Source organism: Lycium barbarum, chromosome 7 (assembly GCF_019175385.1).
Source record: "Lycium barbarum isolate Lr01 chromosome 7, ASM1917538v2, whole genome shotgun sequence".
Taxonomy (NCBI): Eukaryota; Viridiplantae; Streptophyta; class Magnoliopsida; order Solanales; family Solanaceae; genus Lycium; species Lycium barbarum.
Genome location: NC_083343.1, coordinates 91,684,144 through 91,709,376, shown reverse-complemented (window position 1 = coordinate 91,709,376; position 25,233 = coordinate 91,684,144). Strand labels below are relative to the sequence as shown.

The window sequence follows — 25,233 nt, the reverse complement described above, 5'->3', positions numbered from 1 at the left end:
AGTTAGAAATTTCCCATCTTCCCGTTGAGCCAGTTGCCATAGCATAATAATGCAACATCATAAACACTTTTTTTTCTATAATACACAAGAGTACTGAAAAGTGAACGTGTGCTTCCATTTCATTTTATTTACACGTATGAGTTATTGAATAAAACATAATTAATTAAAAAAAATGCGTTCAAATAGTATAAACTAGTAACAGAGAAAAAGTCTTTTATATTATCGCTTTATTTAAATTACAGGAAATACTACCCGTGCATGACTAATAACCTGAAAATAAGTTAAATAATTCTCTATAGTTAAATAGCACTAACGATGTTTAAAATATCATTACACCAACAATGTATATTTTTGTATATTAAGTTTAAATATAATATACACTATATTTATATAGTATACACAGATATACATATTATATACATAAAGAGTGTATATGTTTTGTATTTATTTCTCAAATACATAAATTTAGATAGCTCCCCTCCTTCCTCTTTTTTTTTTTTTTTTGTCAATTGTCAAATGAGCACTCCAAAGCTAGCTCAAATGGAGGAAGATTGCTCAAATCATATAAGGAGTCCATAGATCTTAGCCCTCGCCGGTGTGAGACTCTTCATCAGATATGCACCCAAATGATATTAACCTTAGTGATAACGCACTAAATGAAAAATTTCCATTCCAAACAACAAAGGAAAAAGGGATAGAAGACCAACTAACTTAGATAAAATCAGTAAGAAACTAGTTGGAGATAACTTTGGTCCAATAATCTACAAAGAACTCGATGTTGGGTTAATAAAGCCGGTGAGGACTTAGCTAGTAGGTATGAAAGTATCATGACAAGGAACATTATATCGGTAAGCTATGATTTTGACCTAACAATCGGTTTGACATGATTCCGTTAGATCGGTTCTGTCCTTTTTTAAGGAATCGGCACCTCTATTGCTAAGGGTCCGTTAGGCCATGATTTCAAATCTTCATTGAATCATTAATTTGAAAGCAGGTTGATTAAAAGTTGAAATTTTGTTTGTACATGTAATTTAGATCTTAAAAATTGTATTTTTCTTTATAAATATGAAAACCTCTTAATATGTGAAACCTATCAAAATTTCTCCAACTCGCACATAATCTTACCAAATGAGCAAATCAAAATTCATAAATAAAAAATTGAAATATTCTAAGGCCGCCCATAAGAAAATCGCATATTCTTTGTTCCTTTTATAAACAAATGCTTGCTATTACAAATTTTCAAATACACATAAATTTACAAAGACTACTGGTCTAATAAATCAAAAATAGTAGTAACAATCTATTCTCTAATATAGTCATCCTACATGGTATGGATAACCTCTTCACGTCAAACATTAGACTTTTTTAGCAATATTTAAAATTATGAATCTTTGTTTTACAAAAAATAAATTTGGGTCATGTTTTAAAGTTTAAAAAAGTTAAAATCACAAACTTGGAATTGAAATCCTACTTTTTAGAGAATACTTGAAATCAGATTTGATATTGAAGTTGAAATTTTTGTTCAAATATCATAAACAAACGCTAATTTTAAATCGAAGCTTCAAATTTGAGCTTGAAATTGTTTGGCCGAATGCTAGTTTCAGTCATATTAATGCCTGGAGAGCTCAAACCTCATCTCACTCGCAATAAAATTGTAGATGATGGGCAGCGTTTTTACCAAATCCAACCTCCTACATTAACATAAATTTAGGGATGTAACTATTTGTATGTTTCCTACTTTGCCCTCCTTAAATATTTAAAAAATGAATAGTGTTTTTGTTTTCAAAGAAATAAATAGATTAGGGTGAATCATTAAAAATAATAAAATAGGATGTAAATCATAAAAGGGAATACACATTAGGGATGCAAAACGCGAAGAACCCACTAAGTACTATTTTCTTTTCTTTTCTTTTTTCAATTTATGTGACATAGTTTAATTGAACACAAAGTTTAAGGAAAAATTTATGGTGCAAAACATGTCATGAGATTATGTGATTATTAAAAAATTAAACAATAAATTAAAGGGATAATTTCAATAATATACAATTCAATATAAAATATGATACGAATCGATTTGGGGATGAAGCCAAATCAATTCAAACGCGGAAAATTAAAGGATACGAACAAAAGGGATGAGAAATAGAGATAAATACTTGACCCGAATGGTAGAATTCTATAGACAAACCTAGGTATATTAAACCTAAATCCTTCTAATATGAACTCGAATCCACAAGAACCAAAGTAATATGAATCAAGGTAAAAAGTTCACTTGAAATCCACAAATGAACAATCTTCATGAATTCATTGGAAATAAAAGGTTCACCAACCAACAATGGATTCCACCATCATATTGACTAAACTAGCCCTAGAATCTACCTAACAATCTATCACTCAAAATATGAGTATCTCTCAAATATTCATCATCAAAATCTAAGTGATGAAAATGGCTAAGTCTAGTATTTATACTTCTAGACTAAAGAAGACTAAGTTATTACAAAAATGTCATTAATGAGGCAAGAGTCTTATTTGGCTAGTTGGGAATGTTGACTTGGAATTTGAAATGTTTCTTCCTTGCACAAATAGTCAACTCCCAATCTTGTCCAAGTTTGCAAGTGTAGCCAATTTCCAGAAATGCCCCTGTTTGCATGTTTGGCCACTTTGCGTTTATACCCTTATTGCACTTCTAGCCACTTGCGCATTTGGTCCCCTTTCTGTTAGCTTCTTCTTCAATCAACTCACAAGCCACCTTCCACACATCATAAGCCATCTTGTGTGGCTTGTAGGAGCCTCCAAAGGCCTTCAATGTCATCCTTATCATCCATGCCGCTTGTAGAGCTTGAAGTTTCATAACTTGGCTTTGGATGTAAGTCTTTAAATGAAGTGTGTCATGTAGGATCATATCAAAATATTACATCCTTGTAGTCATATTTATAAGGCAGAATGGCTTGGGACCTCCCTGAACTTGTCGATTTTTATTCGGTGTACACTTAAACTATGCGTTGGCTTAATTACCCCCTGAACTTGGTAATATGATAGTCTCGACCCCCCTAGACGCTGATGTGGCAAAGAGCGTGAACACACTCTCTTTTAGGCGCGTGGAAGGGTCAAAAATCGAAAAATCAGCTTCCAAGTGGAGTATTTTTCAACTATTAATCGCCATATAATCAATATAATGATTTATTTTTTCCAATTGTGTTTCTTTTTGGTTTTTCTTAATATTCATTGCATATTTTATCTCAATTGTATTTTTTTTCTTTTTAGATATAATGATTATTTATTTCAAATATTTTTTTTTTCTTTTTTTTTTTTGGATCCAAATCTAAATAACTTAGTTCAAACTTTATTATTTTAGCCAAATAAAAAGAAGGTTTAGCAAAAGTAATGAAGTTTAGACGGTGTATTTTCTACAAAAAAAATCGTGTTTTTTTCTTTTCATGCAATTACTATTTCTTTCAACTCTGCATTATTTTTTTGGGGTCAAATTCTTAAAATATTTGGTTGATATTTTATTTATTTCTTTTTAGATACAATGATTATTTGCTTTAACTGTGTATTTCTTCTTTTCCTGGCCAAATGTATAAAAATAACTTGATTAGAATATCATTATCTTTAGCCAAATAAAAAAAAAGTATGGTAAAAAGATTGTTGTTTCAAGTTCTTTTTTTTTTTTTTTTTTACAGATTTGGCCCAAAAAAGATGATCTAAATAATTGGAGAACTTAAAAAGATAAAAAAATATATATTTTATCCTTAAAAAATGCCACATGGACAAAAAAATCCATGTGGCAGCGCGTGCGTCACACGTCCATGGGTTGTCAGCGTCTAGGGGGGTCGAGACTATCATATTACCAAGTTCAGGGGGTAATTAAGCCAACTCATAGTTTAGGTGTACACCAAATAAAAATCGACAAGTTCAGGGGGGTTCCAAGCTATTCTGCCTATTTATAATTTACACCCGCATAGTTAATTTTTCATGGTATATAACATTATATAACAATGTACAACTTTATACACATATTGTAGACAATGTATCAACTTTCTATAAAAGTGTATAATAGTGTATAAGAGACGTTTATACACACTTTTACACTATTATACAAAATTATACAAACCTATACAAAAATTAATTTTGATAACTTCAACTAATGTTCCCATCCTCCACCGCCGTACCAACCACCACATTGGGCATCACCTACTTTCCCGCCGCCAACTCCCCACCGTCGGAGCATGTCATCATCACCCTTCAATCTCCCAAAATCTCCGATGTCCGCCTCCTTAATTCAAACCCAACTTAAATCCAGGCGTTTTCCTACTCCAACATCTCCCTCCTCCTCATTGTATCCAATTACCTTGTCCGTTCCTTCGCCTCCAATCGCCGACGATGATGATGGCTAAGCAGGAAAAAATGGGCTAAAACGGGTAATTAGTTTCCCTTATTATCATAGAGTGTAAAAATTCTTAAAATAAATAATTAAAAATTAAATTATTTTTAAATATAACGACGGAAATTGCTATTTCCCCTTTTAAAAAAGGAAATGCGGAATAGCTTGGGAGACCCCTGTACTTGTTTATTATTATCATGTCGGTGTTCGTACTTATGAGTTTGCCACTAAACTCCTCTACCCTTAAAAATTGAGCATTTTAAATCCTCTGCTCAGTTTTTAAGGGTAAAGGGATTTAGTTTCCAAACCTGTAAGTGCAAACACCGACATGAAAAAAATTAATATATGGGCATACCATCAGGGGCAGAGCTACAGTGTAATCGGAGGGTTTGGCCGAACCAGTAGCTTTTGCGTAGATTCAGTATTTGCACTAAAAAATCCAGCAAGTATATATAAATATTTACATCCGAACCCACATACAAAATCCAGCTGACGGTTTAGTGCTTTGGGCGCGGCTAGCAAAGCCCTTTGTTTCCTAGAGATGTGGGTTCGAAAACCCACCAGTGTGATTTTTTATAGTTTTTTCTTTTGTTTTGCTATATATATGCTATTTTAAAATAGCTCACTCCTGCATTAGTTTTCCCTTGGCTTAACTCGTAAGCTTATTTTCTTTTTCGTTTTCCTAAATGTAGGTTTTTATTTAAAAAAAAAAACAAAACATAAAATTAATAATTTGAAAGTGTACCTAATGATGCGATCATTGATCATTTTCAAAAGATGACAACTTGTCAAGTGCAATTTTAATGATAATGCTTATATTTATGTAGTGTTTAAGTAGTTTGTCACTTTTTTAAATATATAATACCGGTACTTGTTCGTTAGTTTGGCGGTAGTTAGACCATTTGTTCCAACTCAACACCATTTCTTACACCAAATGCTATTTTGGTGTGATATTTGGTGTTTTGGTGCTCCAATCCAACACCATTTCTTACACCAATTTGGCGTGTGAATAGTGTTACACCAAATTTGGTGTAACACTATTCACGATCACCATTACTATTCATTAATATTTTTTTATTTTTTTATTATAGAACACTTTTAATTTAACATATTATAAATTTTAATTTTTTCATTTAGGTCCCTAATATACCTAATTATTTTTTATGTAATATCTTTATAATATTAATTTTACATCATAATTTTGGAGTATAATTTTTATAAATTAATTTTCATATATATTATTTTTATATAAAATTATAAGTTAATTTTATTATCAGTTATAAATGTATAAAAAAATATAACCCTCACAAAAATGAAAAGTGCCAATTTAAAATATAATATGTTGTTAATAAATAACACAATGTTCAATAACATAATAATTTAGAATTGAAAATACATTAAAATTATAACACAATGTTCAATAACACAATGTTCAATAACATTATAATGTTCAATAGATTAAAATTGAAAATACATTAAATAACATAATAATGTAGAAATTAAAATAAATTTTAGCACAATGTAATATTTATTTAATTAAATTTTATCAATGATTTCACTTTAATTTGAATTATCTATTAATATGTATAATATATAATATTTGCTTACAATTTATGTTATTTAAAAATTTATGGTATAAAATAATTATGTATTAAATGGTTATATAAGAAAGGAATATGAATTATATGAGATGAATATGTAAAAGAAAAAAAGAAAGGATTTGTTTTATGAAATAAAAAAATAAAATTTAAATAAAAGAAAATAATATAATATAGAAGAGAGAGAAGAATATAAAAGAGATATTTTTTTTGGTGTAAAAAATAGTGTAATGGGTTGGAGTAATTTCCACCATTTTAGTGTAAAAAATATTGCTTAGCCCTCAAACCTCAAATTCTGGCTCCATCTCCGCCTACCATGCTATTCCGCCAAAAGAAAAACATTACTCCCTCGTTTCATAATAAGTGACTTTTTACGCTTATGTACACCCTTTAAGAGAGTGCTCACTCCTAGAAAATTAAGAATGTTTTTATTAAATTTATCCTTAATTAAATGCTTAGAAAAAATAAAATTTAATAATTTTTTATTATGTAAATAAGAGTCATTTTAAAAGAAAAGAATTAATTTCTTCTTAAAATTCTAAAGCACCATTTATTTTAAAATAAAATAAATAACCTAAAAAAATAACTTATTATGGAATGGAGGGGAGTATTTCATCAAGTAGGGGTAGATGTGCATCCAAGTGCACGTGCATTACACATGAATAAAGTCATACTAAATGACAACCTAAACCCCATCCCCATCCAACAGACAAATCATTAATTTTCACGCGTTGCTTCTTTCCTTTCTCTCTCCTGTTTCCGTAAATACATAAAATCTTTCTACCCATCACATCATCTACATATCTCTCTCTCTAAACTCTACAAAAATCTCCTTTTTTTGCTTCTTTCTCCCTCATCCATTCAACCACAAGGTAATATTCCACCCATTCGCCGCATAACCAATTATTTTTGCGAAATTCTCTTTCCACCATACAATTCTTCTATGTTTAGATTTAGTAATATTCATTTATATATATTAAGTACTTTTTGTGGGTATGAAGAGATAAAGATCTTTTATGTTGATAATATTCTTGTTTTGTTTTCCAGGCTTTGTACAGTAAAACAAGAATGAATAAATTTTCATGTAGTCAAAATGCCTTGGTGGGTTTTGGAGAGATTTCTGAGTCTAATGGTGTTGTTTGCCCTAAACCTCGTAAGGGTGGGCCCTTCATCACAAATCCTCCATTGCTGCAAATCAAGTACGTCTTCTTTTTCTTCTAGATTGATTTTTGTATGCAAATATCATTTGGCCATCTAGTTTATACTTTATAGTAAATATACATATGTTATACATATAATATACATACAATATACATATAGGAAGCATATATTTACACAACACATACTCTGATAATGTATAGGGAGTATATACTTAGGTTAAACTAGTTGGCCGAAGGGTACATTTAATTTAAGTTTCCCTGGATTTTTTCTCCTTCTTTTGTTGCGTTTATTGATTTGGTATTTCTACTTTTGGGTGTTTTAGCAGTCTAGAAGTGGAGGATTGTGATTTGAAAGCTGGAACTGAGCTTCTGGATATGATACTCACCAAGGTAATTACTCACTTATGAGATAGTTTTTCTAATCTCTTGATTGGGATTTGGGACTAGAGCTTAGGAACAGAGTTTAAGAATTTAATTTGATTTATATATTATATTATGACTGAAAAATTATTTAAGTAATACTAGTTGGTAAATTATTTTGAAATTTTGGGAAGTGCACAAAATGAAGTGATTTTAGATATAAGATGTGCATAATAACATGAAAAGAGATAATGGTCAAAAACACACCTCAGCTATCACTTTTTCGCGAGTTTCACATCCCAACTATCAATGGTTCCCTTTTCCTACCTGAACTATCATCAACTATGTATTCACCATCTATATGTTAAAAGGTGATAGTTCAAGTAGGAAAAGAGAACAACTGGAACAACTGATAGTTGACCTAATCAGCTTCGAGACGTGTTTTATTACATAGATGGTGATAATTCAAGTAGGACAAGGGAACAGTTGATAGTTGAGGTGTTAAACTCGCGAAAAAATGATAGATCGTGTGTGTCTTTGACCATTAACTCAAATGAAAAAGAGTATCATATATAAATTAAGACAGAGGAAGTCCATTTTATTTTACTCTAATAACCACTAATATATTCTAGTATCATATATAAATTAAGACGGAGGAAGTCCATTTTATTTTACTCTAATAACCACTAATATATTCTTCTTTCTCCCTTAAGATTCATGTTTTCAGTTGAATTTTGTTGATTCACTAAACCTGTTTAATTTCTTTATCTACTAATGGTGTAATTTCACTTAGCAGATTTAGTCTGTTAGCTAGTTAATTCAATTGGTCAAGCTGAAAATTTCTGATTTGTTTTGTGTACAGGGGAGGTATGATGTTGAGGATTCCAATTTTCAGTTGGATTCATCTCCACCATTTTTTTGTGGGTCCCCACCTAGTAGGGCCTCAAATCCCCTGATTCAAGATTCGCACTTTGGTAACAACAACTTTTTACCTATACCTATACCAGCAATTCCAGAATCACCTTCACCACCATCACCTTTCTCCTCCTCGGGTCGTGTGACCAGAGGTGGCTGCATTCGTGTGAAGTTCGGTAACAATTCAACTCCTGTGAGGATCGAAGGTTTCAATTGCCGCGGCATCTCTGCTGTCGCTTAGGTATATAATGACGAAAAAGAACGAGGAAAGAAGAGAGAATTTTGGAGAGAGTGTGCAAGAAACCAAGTCCGATTCGGTTAGCTTTGTGTATATATTATTGAGTGAAAAAAGAGGGTGGTCAGAGTCTTTTTTGCTGATTTGCTGATGAATTTTGTTCTGCAACCATTCAAATACCTGAAAAAAGTGTATATTGTAATGAGGTGATGAATGAGTGTCAAATTGAGAATAGGAAGCGATAACTTGTAAACTTGAGGGAGCTCCAGAGGCTAAAAGATTGTAATCTTTACTCTGGGAGTATTAGGATTCTTTCCAGAATTAGGCTAATCTATGAGCTGGGAATATTTATAGTATAGTGTGAAGACTCATAAACACTTCTTTGATGCAACATTTTCACAAGAGAAAAGATGGTCTTAGAAATTCTTTTTATTCCTTTCCAGTAAGCTACGTAGTATTGTTAATACTGCAGCTGTTTTGATGGAAGCAGCATGCCATAATGAGTCATGTAACTATTAAAGGGTTTGCTAATAGATACAGTTATCAAATACTCAATGTAGTGGCATCCTATGTCTTCTCTTTTCTTTTTTTAGTTATTAATTCACTTAGACTTAGCTATTGGTACTTTGGCTTTATTCACTGTTTACAAAGAGCTTTAGTAAAAGTCCATCTAATGACGTTATTATCCTCACTTGGGGATTTTGAACTGATCGACAAGGTATCTCTCATTTGTTTGATGTATGGAATAAGTAAAGATACCAAATTGTGCAAGACAAGTTGGGAGGGAAATAATTATTTCTGATGGTGAAACATTGGAAACTACGTGAAAGGATTTGTTTTCTTAGGTTATTTGATTTTAGTATTGGTGGTATCCTAGTCAATGTGTCACTAGTTCGACTCATCAGGTATATATTTCCCACCAACACGTGCATTTTATTAATTTCCATTTGGTGTCCTTTTTGAGGACTGGTATTTAACTTTCTTCTCTGTTTTCAGTAGTTTTGCAAACTCGTCTTCTCCTTCCTCCGGCTCGTCGTTGCAAGTAATTAGCTAATTTTATCGTTGCAAGCAATTAAACATTGAAGTTGTCATTTGAGGATAGTGAGATGAATCACAAGACTAAAGAAGAAAAGAATTTAGAGATATGAACAATTGAACAATACAGATAAATTTTGCCAATTCGACAAGATTTATGAACAATTGAACAAGATAGTAATAGTATAAAATATTGCTAGTCCGGCAAAACTAATTAACAATTGAACAACATAGGCTAGTCTTGCCATCAGGTAACATTTGTGAATAATTTAACAAGATTGGTTAAATGAAGGTAGTACCAAGTCTTTTCAATTTGGAAAAACTTGTGAACAATTGAACAAAACAACCAAGTTTTCCTATTCCAACAAAATTTGTGAACAATTTAAAGATAGCTAAATAAAAATTATACCAAAGTCATGTCGCCTCACCATAACTTGCGAATTAGGCAAGTCTTGGAAATGGGTAGAATGAAGATTGTACTAAAACGTCCTCCCAGCATAACTTGCAAAAGTGTAACTTTTCATTCTTCCGAGTCTGTGCTTGGTTACTTTTGCACAAATTTCTTAAAAGGGGATAAAAGTTAAATAGCAATCGTAAATGATCCTATTTGTGCAATCACCCCAAATATTAGATAACTATGCCCAGCAAGACCTTGGCAAATGGTGAATTTCACTTTAACATTTTTTATATTAAGATTTGAATTTTATTTTTTCATAGTTTTTAGTTTTACTCAACTGATCATATATGGGTGCAACTAAACCCGTCAACCGGTCCGGTTTTACCGATTCAAACCGGTAACCGGTAAAATCGGAACCGGAACCGGTTTACCGGTTTCGATTAACCGTATATTTTGTACCGGTCCGGTTTTAATTTTTTTGAAACCGGAACCGGTTAAACCGGTGGATTTTTTTTTTTTAGTTTGTAGCTGTTGCGGCTTGGGCCCAAATTGGACCGTTGGGCAACGGTCCATTTGCAAAAATGGCCGTTGCCAAATGGTCCCCAACTCTTTTTTTTCCCCCAAACCCCCCAAACTTTTTTTTAACACTTTAATCCATTCCCCACCCCTATATAAACCCCTCTCCATTTCTATTTTAATCCACACCAATTCACTCCTCTCTTTCTCTCAAATCTCAATCTCTCAATTATAGTTACTTTGCAACAATTAGCCACTTTAAATTTCTCTCAAATAAATATTATAAAGTCTTATTATAGTTTCAATTATTAATTTTGCAATTATAATATTGTTGGTGGAGTTGGTGATTTTGCAACAATCCGAAGTAGCTTTGGTGGATTTGCAATTATAGCCGCCTTCACTTTGTTGGAAATTAGTCCGGCAATTTGGTACCTTCGTTCCAACCGTATCTTTATTTTTCACAATTTAATTTACGCAATTTAATTTGTTGCAATTCATTTTCTTGTGATTTATTTGAGTGTAATTTAAATTAATTCTATTTAATAATGACGAAGAGATTTAGACGTGGTGCCGGTAGTAGTGGTATTGTTAGGCGCGGGCTTAATGAGGAAACATTTGTGGAAGAAACACCTAATTTAGGTATTGATATTGGTGGAAATAATTCACTTTTAGGTCATGAGGCAATGCAACAACATTATACCGACACTTTTAATGAAATTGATGATGATGATGATGATGATGAAACACAACCCCCCGAAAATCCCATAGGAGATACATGTCCTGCACAATCACATACACAAGACAAACCGCCTAGAACTGGTAAGTCAACCGCTAAAATTTAAAAATTTATGACTAAGGATAGGGAAAGCCAAATAGCTAAATGTACCCTATATGGACAAATATTTACTTTTAAGCAAGAAACTAGTAAGGATGGTGGAACGGGTACACTAAATGGTCATATGAGAAAGAAACATATGGATGTTTGGGGAGAGCAAACGAGTTCAAATGTGGGGGTATTCAAATGACGATAGACCCACGAACCGGTAAAAATTTTAAGTATGACAAGAAAAAAGAGCGTGTAGAAATAGCTAAAATGGTAGCTTATGATTGTTTACCATTTTTCTTTCCTTCGGGTTTGGGGTTTGTTACTTACATTCAACGTTGTTATAATCCGTTATTTGAGAGTATTCCTAAAAGTACTTGTAGAGCGGATGTTATAGATTTGTATAAAAAATATAGATTTTATTTGCGCCATGTATTTAATTCTTTAAATTGTAATGTTTCTCTTACTGCTGATTTGGGTCTTAGTCTTAACAAGTTAGATTTTTTTGCTATTACATGTCATTGGATTGATGACAACTGGGTTATGCAAAAAAGAATTATAGCTTTTTTATATGATGAAGGAAAAGGTCGTCACGATAAAAAAAATTTAGCGGATTCAATGTCTACTATTATGAGATTTTTTAACATTTATAGAAAAACACTTTGTATTGCTTTAGATAATGCTTCTAATAATACAAAGGTGATTGGTCTTTTAAAAAGAGAACTAAACCCTCCGCTAAGAAATATTTTTCATGTAAGATGTAGTTGTCACATTTTAAACTTAATTGTTAAAGATAGTCTTGTGCGTTTTGACGATTCAATTAAAAAAGTACGAGATGCGGTTGCGTTTCTTTTTTGTAATGCTAATAGGGGAAGAATTAGAGATTTTAAGAATGCTTATCGGGTTTAAAAGTTTTACATTCACATCCAACTCCTTGTAATGCAAACTTTGATGAATATCACTTTTATTTGATGCAGCCAAATGTGGATATCAAGGAACTAGATGAGCTGGACGTCTTAGCATAGTGGAAGAAATACAAGGCAAGTCATCCGATACTCTCAAGAATGGCTCGAGATATCCTTACGGTTCAAGTATTAACCGTGGCTTCGGAGAGTGCATTTAGCCAAGGAAGACAACAAATTAGAGACCATAGACATTCATTATCCGACTTTAGCTTGCAAGTACTAGTGTGCATTCGCGATTGGATTAGATCGGAGCGACGCAACCAAAACTTAGAAGCGGAGGAAGAGATTGAAGATTTGATAGCAAGTGGACCGGACCAAATGGAAGACTTTGAAGATATCTCCATGGCCGAATATGATATGGGGGAAATTAACCAAATGATTGAGAATTGGTGATTTTATTATTCTACTATTTCTTTGCAACTCATGTATTATTTGCAAGTTAAAAAAAACTACAACTTGCAAATAAATGTTATCCAAAAATGAATAAAATATATGGCTCATTGAGCTTTCTTCTATTTACTTGTGTTCATATTTTTACTTATATTAAGTTAGGAATATACCTAAAATATACTAAGAACATACTTATAATATACTTGATACATCTGCTTAAATTAAAAACTAGAAAGTTATATATAGGAAAAATAACTAAAATATACTAAGAATATACTTATAATATATATATATATATATATATATATATATATATATATATATATATATATATATAAGTTATATAACCTAAGTGTATTGATATATATAAGTATATTCTTACTATATTTTAGGTATATGTAGTATAACTTAAGCATATAACTTTATATATATATATATATATATATATATATATATATATATATATATATATACACGTATATGCTGTATTGTTGACTTGCTGTTAGCCTGTTAGTCAGTAAATATATAAACTTTACTTATAAACTTATATAACATATGTAAATATACCTACAATATATTAATAAATACTATAATATATATATACTATACAAAAAAAAAAAAGGTTTTGGATGTTTTGAACCGAACCGGTTCCGATTTCGGGTTTTTAACCGGTAAACCGGAACCGGTGGCAGGTTCCGGTTCAAACCGGTTGACACCCTTAGGTGCAACGTGCTTTTAGAATTTTGTTGATTTGATTTGGTTGACAACTCAAAGATGGACCTTCCCTGGGATTAAGGGGAAAGAAGGGTAGGGCATGGGGCACAATGTTTAGCAATATAATACACCTATAAGTTAAGGATGCAGAGTCATTGAAAGGGAGTGCTAATTGCTGACAGCTTTGTCCAAAAAATAAGCTGGCTTTTTGCTCATGGTTCTAGACAACAGATAAAGAATAGCAAATTGGTGGGGGCTTCTCTTGGCCCTTTGTACTTTCCAAGAAGGGTACATATACCAGAACAAACTTTTGAGAATGCTGTGTGCCGACTATGTTGTCGTATAATCTGCTTAGCATGTGTGTTTGCATGTGGAGTATTTATGAGAAGATGCTAATACTAGACTCCAATGATCTCTTCAAAATAAAACTATACCCAATGGCATTGATCGACTTGGGAACAAAAGTTAGATCTATAACAAATTGGCTTAATACATTGATATCCCCCTAAAGTTAGCTAATCAAGGCAGGTCGAACAGAGTCAGTCCGGGGGTAAAGATCATCGGATGGAAAAATGGATTGAGCTGGCTAATCATTTGATGACCTGGTGGAGAATGTGAACAGAGAGTCGCTCCCATAAACGAATGAATGGGACTCCTGGTCCTGATCAAACCAGAGATTCCGACAACCCGAGGAATCGGCAGAAAGAGATGGGTCGGATACTGGAATCTGCCCAAAAGTCCTGACTTTTTCGAGGCAGGGCTTCGACCCGTATCTGGCCAACTCCTCAAACAGCAAATTTCGTTTAGACACTCGAACTACGGCTTGTTCCAATTGAGCACCTAAACACATTACAAAGTGTTTTTATTAGACACCTTCGGTTCAAAATTGTGTGCGTATTCTCAAATGCTCATTACGTAGATAAGTTAATCATTTAAATATATTACATCTTTTAATCATATGAATTAGTCTCAATAAATCGTAAAACCCCATGCATGTTCCAATTGAGGATGATGTGTATAATTAAAGGACATGATATATTTTATGCAGTTAACTTATCTACGTATTGGCACGTGAGATCATTTGCAAAAGATTTTTCAAAATTTGAACCGAAAGCGTCTAATAGGGATACATGTCTTCAGGTGCTCAACTGGAACAAGTTATAGTTCGAGTGTCTAAACGACAAATTTGAGGGGACGTTGATGTATTACTAACAAATTCAGTGGACAAATAAACTTATTACCTTCAGCTTGAATTACATATCCATAGTACCAAAATTGTCCTTTCAAAAACGTAAATTATATTCAAAATCTTAACCAGAAGATAAATGGCTAATAAAACAGCAGTTGTATGTTACAAACTTCATACAAGCTTTACTCAATAGTAGAAAAACAAGAAACCTATCAATAATAATTTTACTACAAGATCCTCTACTCCCCCAAACCCATCTCCCCACCACCCTACCCCCACCCCACCAACCAAAAAAAGGATGAATTAAAAAAAAGTACTATCTTACAACCCTTTACACTAAATGAGCCTCTTTAATTTAATCAAGAAAGAATGAAATATGACAAGTACTACAACTACATGTTATTTGCAAGTTTTGGGAGGTTTGGCCAGCCAAATGGTCACTTTTGATCCAATTTCAAGAGAAATACCAATCACAACACCAATTTTTAAGACCAGCAGGTCTACAAATTTTAGATTGTTCAATGATCTGCAAAAAAGGATCATATAATATGCTAGTCAAGCAGTCAGTTCAATTTAAACAGTTCAAAAGTGCAAGTTCAACAAACACTAAATAAGCATCTATGTCCAGATAAAGTGGAATTCCTCTTGTTCAAAAAGGTGATGATAAATTGAAAAGTTTATCTCATTAACATGGAATTTCCAGGTTTTTATCTCTAGGCAGTTTGTATTATCCGAACGTTTGAAGAACTTGATTTATTCTTTCTAGATTCTTTCTAGTTAGACACTTTTCAGATGACAATCATGTTTCTATAAAGTGTAGGTACGTATAATGTATGGCCAATGAAGGTATTTTGATGTACTTGAATAGGAAAAGAGGAATCCCTGTGGTTTTTATAGTATCAATTGCAAACACGATGGAATTTTACGGAAAGCATAGGCATGTTGAGATGATATAAACATATAAACTTACTTACCTGTGTCCTCTGTATTTTTGGCTCCTTCAGAGAAAAGATTGTTTTCAGCACAGCAATCAGTTTCTGTGTCCATAGAAAGACAACCATCAGATATTATATCTCTCAGTTTTTCTACAATATCTGCATTACAAAATCCAAAGATCTCAGTATCTGCAGACTTAGTTTCGCGCAATTTCAGAGGGATCCTTTAGGTGTCTAAATTGATCACTATAGTGCAAGGAACTAGCTACATAATGCTCATCAGTCTCCTTTACGTAGTTCAACTTATAGAAGCTGCTTTCTCAGTAATTCCAATTTGTTCTTACCAGAAAATTTTCAGCGTTATCAGGAATCCTCACAAAAACAAAATTGAGGTAATTACATTTTTGTGCAACTGTAGAAAATAATAGAGGGCAAATGTTGTTTTGTATATTAAGTATAAATAGACATATTGTATACATAAATATACATCTTATATACATATCAGTGTGTATGTTTTGTATATTTTTGCTAGCGCCGGTAATTAATTTTGGCCGATGGGCTAAAAAAAAAAAAAAAACCTCAAACAAAATCTAGGAGATGACGGGACAAACCTCAATCAGTACTATGTGTCTCGCTGTCGGCTCCAGTGTAAACATTTTTTTTATCTTTGGTCAGCTGAAGTTTCTCAATCTCGTCATCTTTCTGAGATATCGTATCCTTGAGAGACACAACCTGGAAGATTAAAAATTACAAGAGACTCCAATTCACACCCTACAAAGTAAAGTCAGGCTGCATATCATATCTCTCAGTTTTCTTGCAAACGCAAACCAAAACGATAGCCACAGCATTATACTAGAATGGAGCTGCATAGCCCAAAAAACACTTTATCTATCTCCAAATTATTAAAACTCTAGTGTTTCTTTTTTTTTTTTTTTTTTAAAATAAAAAGAATTGCGTGTATGAAGATGAAGATGACACGCTTAGTAAGAGCACGTGCTCCCAAAAATAAAAATAATTGTGCATCTAATGCTTCTGATCCTCATACATACAACTGATTGGCAACTGACATCATAGATTTATGCAGAGTACGGGACCTAAATGAGGAAGCATAAAATAGTGTTTCAGTTCTAGCACAGAAATTGGAAGTTTGTAATATGCATTTAAAGTTAAAAGAACACCTGCTCCATTAAATCTCTTACATCCCTGCCCTCTTTACCACTTCGAGCAGCGCCTAGCTCTACTCCAGATGCTCTTTCAGCAAATTTTAATGTGCTCGTGGTTTCTGAATATGAACCAACTTCAGGATTAAGCTGCACAAACATAAGTGTCTTTGCTTGACCACCTGTACAACAAAATAGAATAATGAGTAAGTATGCAACAATTGAGCACATTAACGAGGAAAGAGAGTCATTCAAACTTATTACGGAATTGCAAATGCTGGAGTAATTTACATCCTAGCTGGTACTCAAATATCATAAATACACAGTTCAATACCAAAAAAGCAAGATTAGTTATCAGAAAAAGTACCCGAGATGTAGAAGATAATATTGCACGGAAATAGCAAGTACCTAGTGTGGTCAAAATCTTTTTAAGATTAAAACTATGGAGGTTCTTAACCATGTCAAGCATATTCTATTTTGCATTGAAATATCTCCAACACTACTTGCTTATGATTCATGCTCAAATGTTGCTGAAAGAATCAAAATACTAACTTGAATAAATAAAAAGAAGAAGTACCTAATGAAGTCTGAAGGAGTTGAGTGAGCTTGCTGTTTCTGTATGGGACATGAGCATTCTTTTGTGCCAAAGCAGAAATGACATCTCCTAAGGCAGATAATGACTTATTTATATGTTGCGCCTCTTTCAGTCTATCTCCTGTCACCTCAGAGCGGTTGACTCTTTCACTTCCAGCGAGATCCACCAAATTAAGACTACTATGCATGGATGAACCGCTCTTTATATCCATCCCGCGAACATGAACAGTGACAATACTGGGCACATATTGCAGCTAGTTTCAGTATGCTATAGGAAAGCACCCATCATAAAAAAGAGAAGATATGTACTTTAAATATAAGTTGCTCGGACTCGAGTGCAGGTGTCTGATACGGTTCGGATCCTTCATGATCTTAAATTTTAAGATCCGAATGGGTACGGGTGCGGGGTTGTGGCTAAAAATAATTCAAATATCTAAAACATAGAGCTATAAATATATGCCTGAATTATGGTGGACTATTTGGAAAGAAAGGAATGCACGAATTTTTGAGAGCAAGTTTTACAGATGCATCTCCTTATGTTTTTCTGGTGTAACATGGCTATTACAAAGGATATAGAAGCTATGACAGACTTCTTGAGTTCATTGCACATTCAGCAGTGATGTTGACCTTTAAATATCTTTAAATCACCTTCTGGTTGCTGACTTTTAATACAAATATCTTTTAATGATAAAAAAACAAACGCCTAAATTATGATTTCATCCTAGCTTTTGTTTTGCTTCTAGAAATCATTGTATTTGTCCCGAATTTCTCTATCTATTTTGGTCAAACTACCCAAAATCAATTGACCAGATCCGGTACGGATCCCACACCCATGCCGTGTCGACACGGGTGCGGCATCGAAAATGAAGAGTCCGAGCAACTTGCTATAAACTTCAAAGTATAGAGATGAATTCTTTAAAGTTGTTATAGGGAACCTGTGTGATCGACTACTTCTTTCATTCATTGCAGTGGAACCTTTTGCTCGATTTCTTAATCCAATATCCATCAAATCTAAGACATCAGAGGTCTTGTTTACTGGATGCATGCTTGCTTCTGGAACAGCTAATCCATTAGGTTGGGAGGTTGATAATATCCCAAGTGTGTGCAAATCAAGGAAAACAGTTAACCGGATGCATGTTATATGCAAGTCTGAGATTGTCTTTCTGGTAATTAATTGTAAACATAAGACAAAATAGTATCAACAAAGAGGAAGGAAGAAAGCACAACTGAAGAAGATTTCAGTGTGGTCAATCATTTAATGTTTGAAAATAACAAAGCAGATACCATGCAGAAAATAAAAGGATATTTCTTTTGTGAACTATCACTTGAGAGTAAGTCACGAACTTGTTCGTTATATATTTCCATCATTTGAACTGTAATTTCATATGTGAAGGTGCTCTCTCTCACTTGAGAAATTCTGAAAAGATCATTTAAAGCTCGATAATTGACGCCCCAATTCACCTCAGTCGCTTTGTCTGGGCCAGTCTGGAGGTCAATTGTATTTGACTTCAGGAAAGTGAAAAAATATATAAAAATATTTAATAAATTTATATACAGAAGTTCTTACCATGGTGTATGTTTTCCCTGATCCAGTCTGACCATAGGCAAATATACATACACTATATCCATCAAGTACGGATTTTATCAAGGGCTGAATATCTGAATATACCTCAGCTGTAGAAGAATTGGAACGGTGAATTCATTTTAGAGTTCATTATGCATAATGCATAATGCATAATGCAGCTTTGCAGATCAGAGATATAATAATTAATTAAGATCCGCAATCATATGGAGGAATCTGAAAACCTTGTGTTGCAGCTGGACTATAGACCTTATTAAACTTGAACGACCGGCGGCCTTCCTTTCCTTGTTTGGAAGGATTTACAACAATAAGTTCCCCATTTTCTCCAATGTATTCAACAACTGATTGTTTTTCCTTTTGTCCACGAAGGAATGACCTAATTCGACAATATACTCTGATATTTCCTAATTGAAAAATAACCATAAGTAAATGAACAAGAAAGACAATTAATTCAGTCCTCGAAATTACAAAAATTCGTTATATATCACACCTTTTATCTCCTGCACCTCATTGTGCAGTTTGCGATTCTCAGCAAGGATTGTAGAATAGTTTGCAGCTGCATGTCCTAATGCTCCAACTTTTTCACCTGTAATCGAAATTTGATTTCATAAGTGAAATCTATTTAAGTTACTGTTAAAACTTCTTTTGATATCTTACACATACTTCCATCATAAACGACATTACTATAGCACTTCAAGTAGCTGAACTGACCTAGTTGATTGAATTCCTCTACATAGCTGTTTTGTGTTTTCACCACTTCTTGCCTTATTGACTGAGAAAAAAATCTCAGTTCCTGAACATTCATGGAGGTCTAATTTATACATTCTACATTAATGGCATGTTAGGAAAATTTTAAAAAGAAGAAAAGAGACCAAGCATACACGCAGTGCGCCCAACTGGAAATCTGTAAATATTTGGTAAATATGCTCCTTCTTCTTCCAATTGTGCAATTTTGATTGAGAAAATGTCTCAAGTTCCTTTATCCTATTTCTTGATTCCGCCAAAAGGCCCGTGGCCTCCTTCAACTTCTCCTCAAGTTCTTGTTGAGCTTCTGTTGCCTTTTCTTCCATTTCTAGGGTGTGTTGTTCATATAATTTTTTAGCTATTTCCATTTCTTGCTTCAAAGCTGCGATTTCTTGCCTATGATCTTCCTTCTCTTTCAATTCATACGAGTTCTTAGCTATTTCCATTTCTTGCTTCAAAGCTGCGATTTCTTGGCTATGTTCTTCTTTCTCTTTCAATTCATACAACTTCTTAACTATTTCCAGTTCTTGCTTTAAAGCTGCGATTTCTTGGCTATGTTCTTCTTTCTCTTTCAATTCATACGACTTCTTAACTATTTCCAGTTCTTGCTTTAAAGCTGCGATTTCTTGCCTAGGATCTTCCTTCTCTTTTGATTCATACGATTTCTTAACCATTTCTAGTTCTTGCTTCAAAGCTGTGATTTCTTGCCAATGACCTTCCTTCTCTTTAGATTCATACGATTTCTTAACTATTTCCAGTTCTTGCTTCAAAGACGTGATTTCTTGCCTATTATCTTCCTTCTCTTTCAATTCATATGATTTCTTAACTATTTCCAGCTCTTTCTTCAAAGCTGTGATTTCTTGACCATGATCTTCCTTCTCTTTCGATTCATAGGAGTTCTTAGTTATTTCCAGTTCTTGCTTCAATGCCACAATTTGATTATCCTTCTCTTCCAATTTAGGCACATCCTGCTCCTCATTTTTCTTTTTCCCCTCCGTTTTGTTTTTCTCATTCTGCATGTGATTTCAAAACCAAGGAATAGTAAAATTAAAGATTGTTGAAAGGAATGATGCAGCTGAATTTTTTTGGAAGTACCTAGTCTCTGACATCATATCATTTGCAATCAATAACAGACTTTACTTGACACGATTAACGAACAAATTCTAGGGGACACTTCTAATCAGAAGCACAAGCGACTATCAATCTGAGCAAGTAATGATAAATGTCCGCGATCTCTGCACTACTTGCGATAAGAAGCAAATGGGATGAAGCATAGGTGGTTTAATGAGTGTCAAAGCACACAAAAGAAGAGGAAATGGAAGGGAGAGAAAGCAAATATAAACCTCAACTGAAAATTGAGCTAGCAATGCGCAAAGAAAAAAACTAGAAAATTACCTTAATCTGCTGAAGCTGATTCATGACAATCAGAAATGCAGAAGAATTGAATGTGTAAAGGTAAAAACTGCGGAAGAGTAAAACGTGGCAGACTTTGCAACTTTTCCTAGAATTTGAGGTCCATAACTACCTGTGTCTCTTCACTAGTCCCAGTTGCACGGGCTTCCAGGACTCTGATCCTTGACTGGTATTTCTGTTCACGAGTCTTGAATAGATTGTTTTGCTGCAGGCATAGAAAGAAAAATAAAATGAACCATATTCACTGAAAAGAGAAATTGAGAATACAGCTACATATTATACCGTTCTAAGATGTTCAGCTAGAGTAGTTATCCGCCGCTCAATTTCTTGCACCACTTTTCTCAATAAGCACGCTACACGCTGACAGATTTAGACACCCAACTAATCTTAAACCATATATTCTGTAATGTATTCATATAGAACAGTAATTCTATATGTAATTTAAGTGCGTACTTGAGGTATCTCCCCATTCTTCCGCTCAATGCTTTCATCAAGAATCCCATTTACAACACTTAGAAGTGACTGCGTTGGGGCAATCTGAAAGCAATAAAAAATGAAATGAGTGGAACAACTATAAACTCAAAGAATTTGTTGACAAAAGGGGTGGGGGTGACTTGTTACTAACATCCAAACTATTAGATCTCATCATTTCTGAAATCTTTGCAGCAGGAATTTCAGTGTGGCTCCCTTGTTTAAGCTGAAATACTTCATGGAACTTATGTCCAACGTGATGTATTAACGCGGCCGATGGCTCTACAAAGTTCACAAAGAAGAACTTAACAGTCTGAGGAAGGAAAATGGCCTGTGGAGTTTGAAGAAGTAGCGAGAGCAAACAGTTATATACCTAATTTAACAATTGATTAACTTCTTAATACTAAGGAGAGAAAAAGACGATTGATGTTTGCAAAGCAAATATCAAACAGCTATGCCATGTTTATACGTGCTTTTATGTTGCATATTACATGGTTCCTAATTGAATCTACACAGAAACTCAACTGAAGCAGTTCAATACAGCAACTACAATCTCCACTGGTCCTATGATGAAAGAATTCATGGTCCTTTCTTAATTGTATTTGGGAGTTGAAACAAACATCAATACCTGTCATTATAGGACTTCTCAATGCACGCTGGAATTTTGAATCTGATCCTGTCTTCTGCCGTTCTCCTGGGGATGGGGAAGACTGAGTTCTTGAAAATTCTTCCTGAAGTGTTAAAAGGCACTCCAGTACTATTTTCATAGAACCCTGGACAATTTATCATTATTAAAATATTTTAAATAAAAAGATGGCAGTTCAATATATAAAGGTAAAGAAGGATAAAACATTTCGGCATATGGAAAAAGATACACAACTCAAATGGCCTACAAAGTTAAGGGATACAAGAACTTTCTGTGATCATAAGTAGACATGAAACTCCATAAGTTAGTCATGACATGAGCAGAAGTTTGTAGTCATTAACCTTTTCCAAGTCTGATGCCTGAAACCTGGGCAAGCACATTTCATCCATAGCAGACAAAAACCTTTTAATATTTTCTGAGTGTAGCTCGGGAGAGTGTACTGTACCGCCACACTAGAACAAAAGATTCAGTTAAATCAACAAACAAAACCATACTTACTCCTGCATACTGTAAAATCAAAAATGTTATAAACTACCTCAGGTACAGAACCTGGTTTCAGCTTATTCAATAATTGGCATAAGACAGAACCATCAACCAAGAATGCTCGTAAATCCTCATCAGAAGCATTTATAGGCAAACTCAAGTGAGGAAGAACGCTGTTTAACCACTCTACCAATTTTGCCCGTTGCTTAGCTGCAGAAACAACAAAGCGCAGTGAGGGGAATTAGCCAGCACTATAGGGAATAAATGTTTTTTCCCTTCAGCCTCACCATTAATACTTGATAAAGGCTCGAAGATGTCCCCGCTACTGTACACACTTGAGCTGTTCCCTCTACCGTAATCTTTGGAAACACGATCCGGGATGGAGTTCATGATAGTAAACTACTGCACAGCATTCAATTTAGAAGATATCTGCATTATAAAGCAGAATTGCTCAAATCAAGAATGTCTCAACAAGGGAATTGCATCATCTATATGCAACGTGTCATCATGTTTATGTTGTGAAAAAAATGAGTTTTAATATCTCAAAAAGAAGTATTATCTAGGTGCATTTTTGGAGTCATGTTAATGGGTATTAATATCTTTTTAATGCAAATACTAAACATTAACTATGGCTATTATAACAAATTATTACCCTTTACTAATCATAATTAATAGTCATTATTTTATATATTTTCTAACGTTTGCTGATTTGTATATAATGAGTATTTACTAATTTATTAATTTGATACATTAATAGCTATTATCACTAAGTGACCGTTTGGGGCATTATTTGGCTGCAACCATTTTTGAGTTCTTCTACTATATATACTAGTAGTAGTTTTTTCCTTATGATGATATATACAAAGAAATATTATTTCTTCTATATTATGTTGTGCTGGGTTTTTACTTTATGTTAATTTTTGTTAGATTCTGACTCTTAGTTTTTTTACTAGAAGAGCTTGTTGAATCCTGGGGGATACACTCATACCGGTGAAATATCCTTAAGGACAGTGTCTTAATTGACATGCCTCAAGCTTTGAAGAATTTCCGACAAGGTTCGTGATCAAGTATTAAGAGTTTGCTACAAGTGTTCGTGATCAAGTATTTTCCGTAAGATTTCCAACCGTTTAAACCATCATGGGTGGCATCACAAGAATCCAAAAGGAGTTACCATCACTGTCCATATCCACTTCAAACATAATGCAATAGGAGTAGCTAGGAAGGGACAAGAAAGAGTTGCATCTTGTTCTGATACTAAGTGAGGCAGCCCACTTCATTCCTAAAATTACTATCTTAGTCTACAAGTGAATAAATGGATCAAGACATATAATGTGTAAATGTACTCAGGAAGGGAGAAACAATGACCGGAAGCAGTGTTTTTGAAGGGAAAAACAGCAACAAGGTCCATGGGGCTTGAAGCGAAAAGCAAGAAGTGAAGCGTACAATCTATGGCAAACTAATAAATGTCAAATACAATTGAATAATGAATTTAGTACTATAATAATCAAATTGTAGTTAAAATAACTGATTTCAGCATCCAATATCCAATAATATAAAATATTAATCCTCTCAAAGTTGAGATTCAAAGAACCTCCACTTTACTTTTGGATCACTTCGTGTCATAGATTGACACGCATGACTTCCCCCGAGAAGCAATAACCCCTCGCTTTGCATCACTCCAAGAAGAGTCTACAAATTTATGAGGAACAAGAGCCTTCTACAACAGCTACATCGCTTTCTAAAAGCTAATATGACTGTTTAAACAATTAAAGTTTAAACAATTAAAACTCTTGATAGCTGCCTTCTAGCACATAATCAATTGCAAAAGTAATTAGCAGAACAAAAACCAAATAGCGTTTATTTTACTTTAACCAATGCAAGTAGGATGAAAACTTGATTAGCTAGTTAAATCTTGCAGAATTTAAAAAGGCCCCCATTTCGAATAGTTCAAGGACAAAATTGGCCCAATTTCCCTTGTTTTGGAGAAACGGTTAGTAGGAAGCGTTTTGTTTGACTAGTTGGAGGGTATCCTTGAGCTAGTTGATTAATAGTAAGGGCATTTTTTTAGCCACAAAACATAGGGTAAAGTCTATCTATTTTGAATAGATCAGGGTATTTTTGGCCCTTTTCACATCTTTAAATGTGGTGGTCACAAGATTACATGGAAAGAGAGCAGGGATCATGAGTTTGAGTTTCACCGTCATTCATAAACAAAACAAAAATATCACCAACTTGGCCAAGAAAAATAACTCAGGCGAAACCTCAGAGTGTATGTTAATAGGCCTAAAGTAAATAAAAGTGATATTTTTCTAACCGTTTAACCTTTTAAATGAGGTGGTACAAAATTTAATAGTAGTAGCAATTGCATAAGCAATCAAGAATTCTACTTCAGCTTATTCAACCAATTGGACGCAGTCAGTGAGGTCTTTAATTTGCCCATAGTTCATGACAAAAAGAAGGTTAACTCAAAGTGCAAGTTTAGATATACTACCCATTAATCAAATCTTCAAACGATATTCCATACCAA

At 33.5% G+C, this 25,233-nt stretch overlaps 2 protein-coding genes across 2 annotated transcripts; one reads left to right on the top strand and one right to left on the bottom strand.

Moving 5' to 3' along the window:
* The first annotated feature begins 6,885 nt into the window (after positions 1 to 6,885).
* Positions 6,886 to 9,241, top strand: LOC132603553 (uncharacterized). The gene is made up of 4 exons (XM_060316684.1): positions 6,886 to 6,935; positions 7,027 to 7,178; positions 7,463 to 7,529; positions 8,362 to 9,241. The coding sequence occupies exons 2-4, from the start codon at positions 7,048 to 7,050 to the stop codon at positions 8,653 to 8,655; spliced, it is 492 nt and encodes a 163-aa protein (XP_060172667.1). The 5' UTR covers positions 6,886 to 6,935; positions 7,027 to 7,047; the 3' UTR covers positions 8,656 to 9,241.
* A 5,674-nt stretch (positions 9,242 to 14,915) lies between these two features.
* On the bottom strand, positions 14,916 to 23,128 carry LOC132603552 (kinesin-like protein KIN-14P). Its single transcript, XM_060316682.1, has 20 exons — positions 22,994 to 23,128; positions 22,759 to 22,916; positions 22,565 to 22,675; positions 22,206 to 22,350; positions 21,732 to 21,859; positions 21,560 to 21,643; positions 21,389 to 21,466; positions 21,219 to 21,311; positions 19,831 to 20,706; positions 19,661 to 19,742; positions 19,440 to 19,535; positions 19,174 to 19,353; positions 18,935 to 19,041; positions 18,674 to 18,852; positions 18,303 to 18,467; positions 17,351 to 17,604; positions 16,792 to 16,955; positions 16,225 to 16,345; positions 15,653 to 15,715; positions 14,916 to 15,204 (listed from the first exon to the last, which is right to left on the bottom strand). The coding sequence occupies exons 1-18, from the start codon at positions 23,094 to 23,096 to the stop codon at positions 16,226 to 16,228; spliced, it is 3,123 nt and encodes a 1,040-aa protein (XP_060172665.1). The 5' UTR covers positions 23,097 to 23,128; the 3' UTR covers positions 14,916 to 15,204; positions 15,653 to 15,715; position 16,225.
* Between the last annotated feature and the right edge of the window lie 2,105 nt (positions 23,129 to 25,233).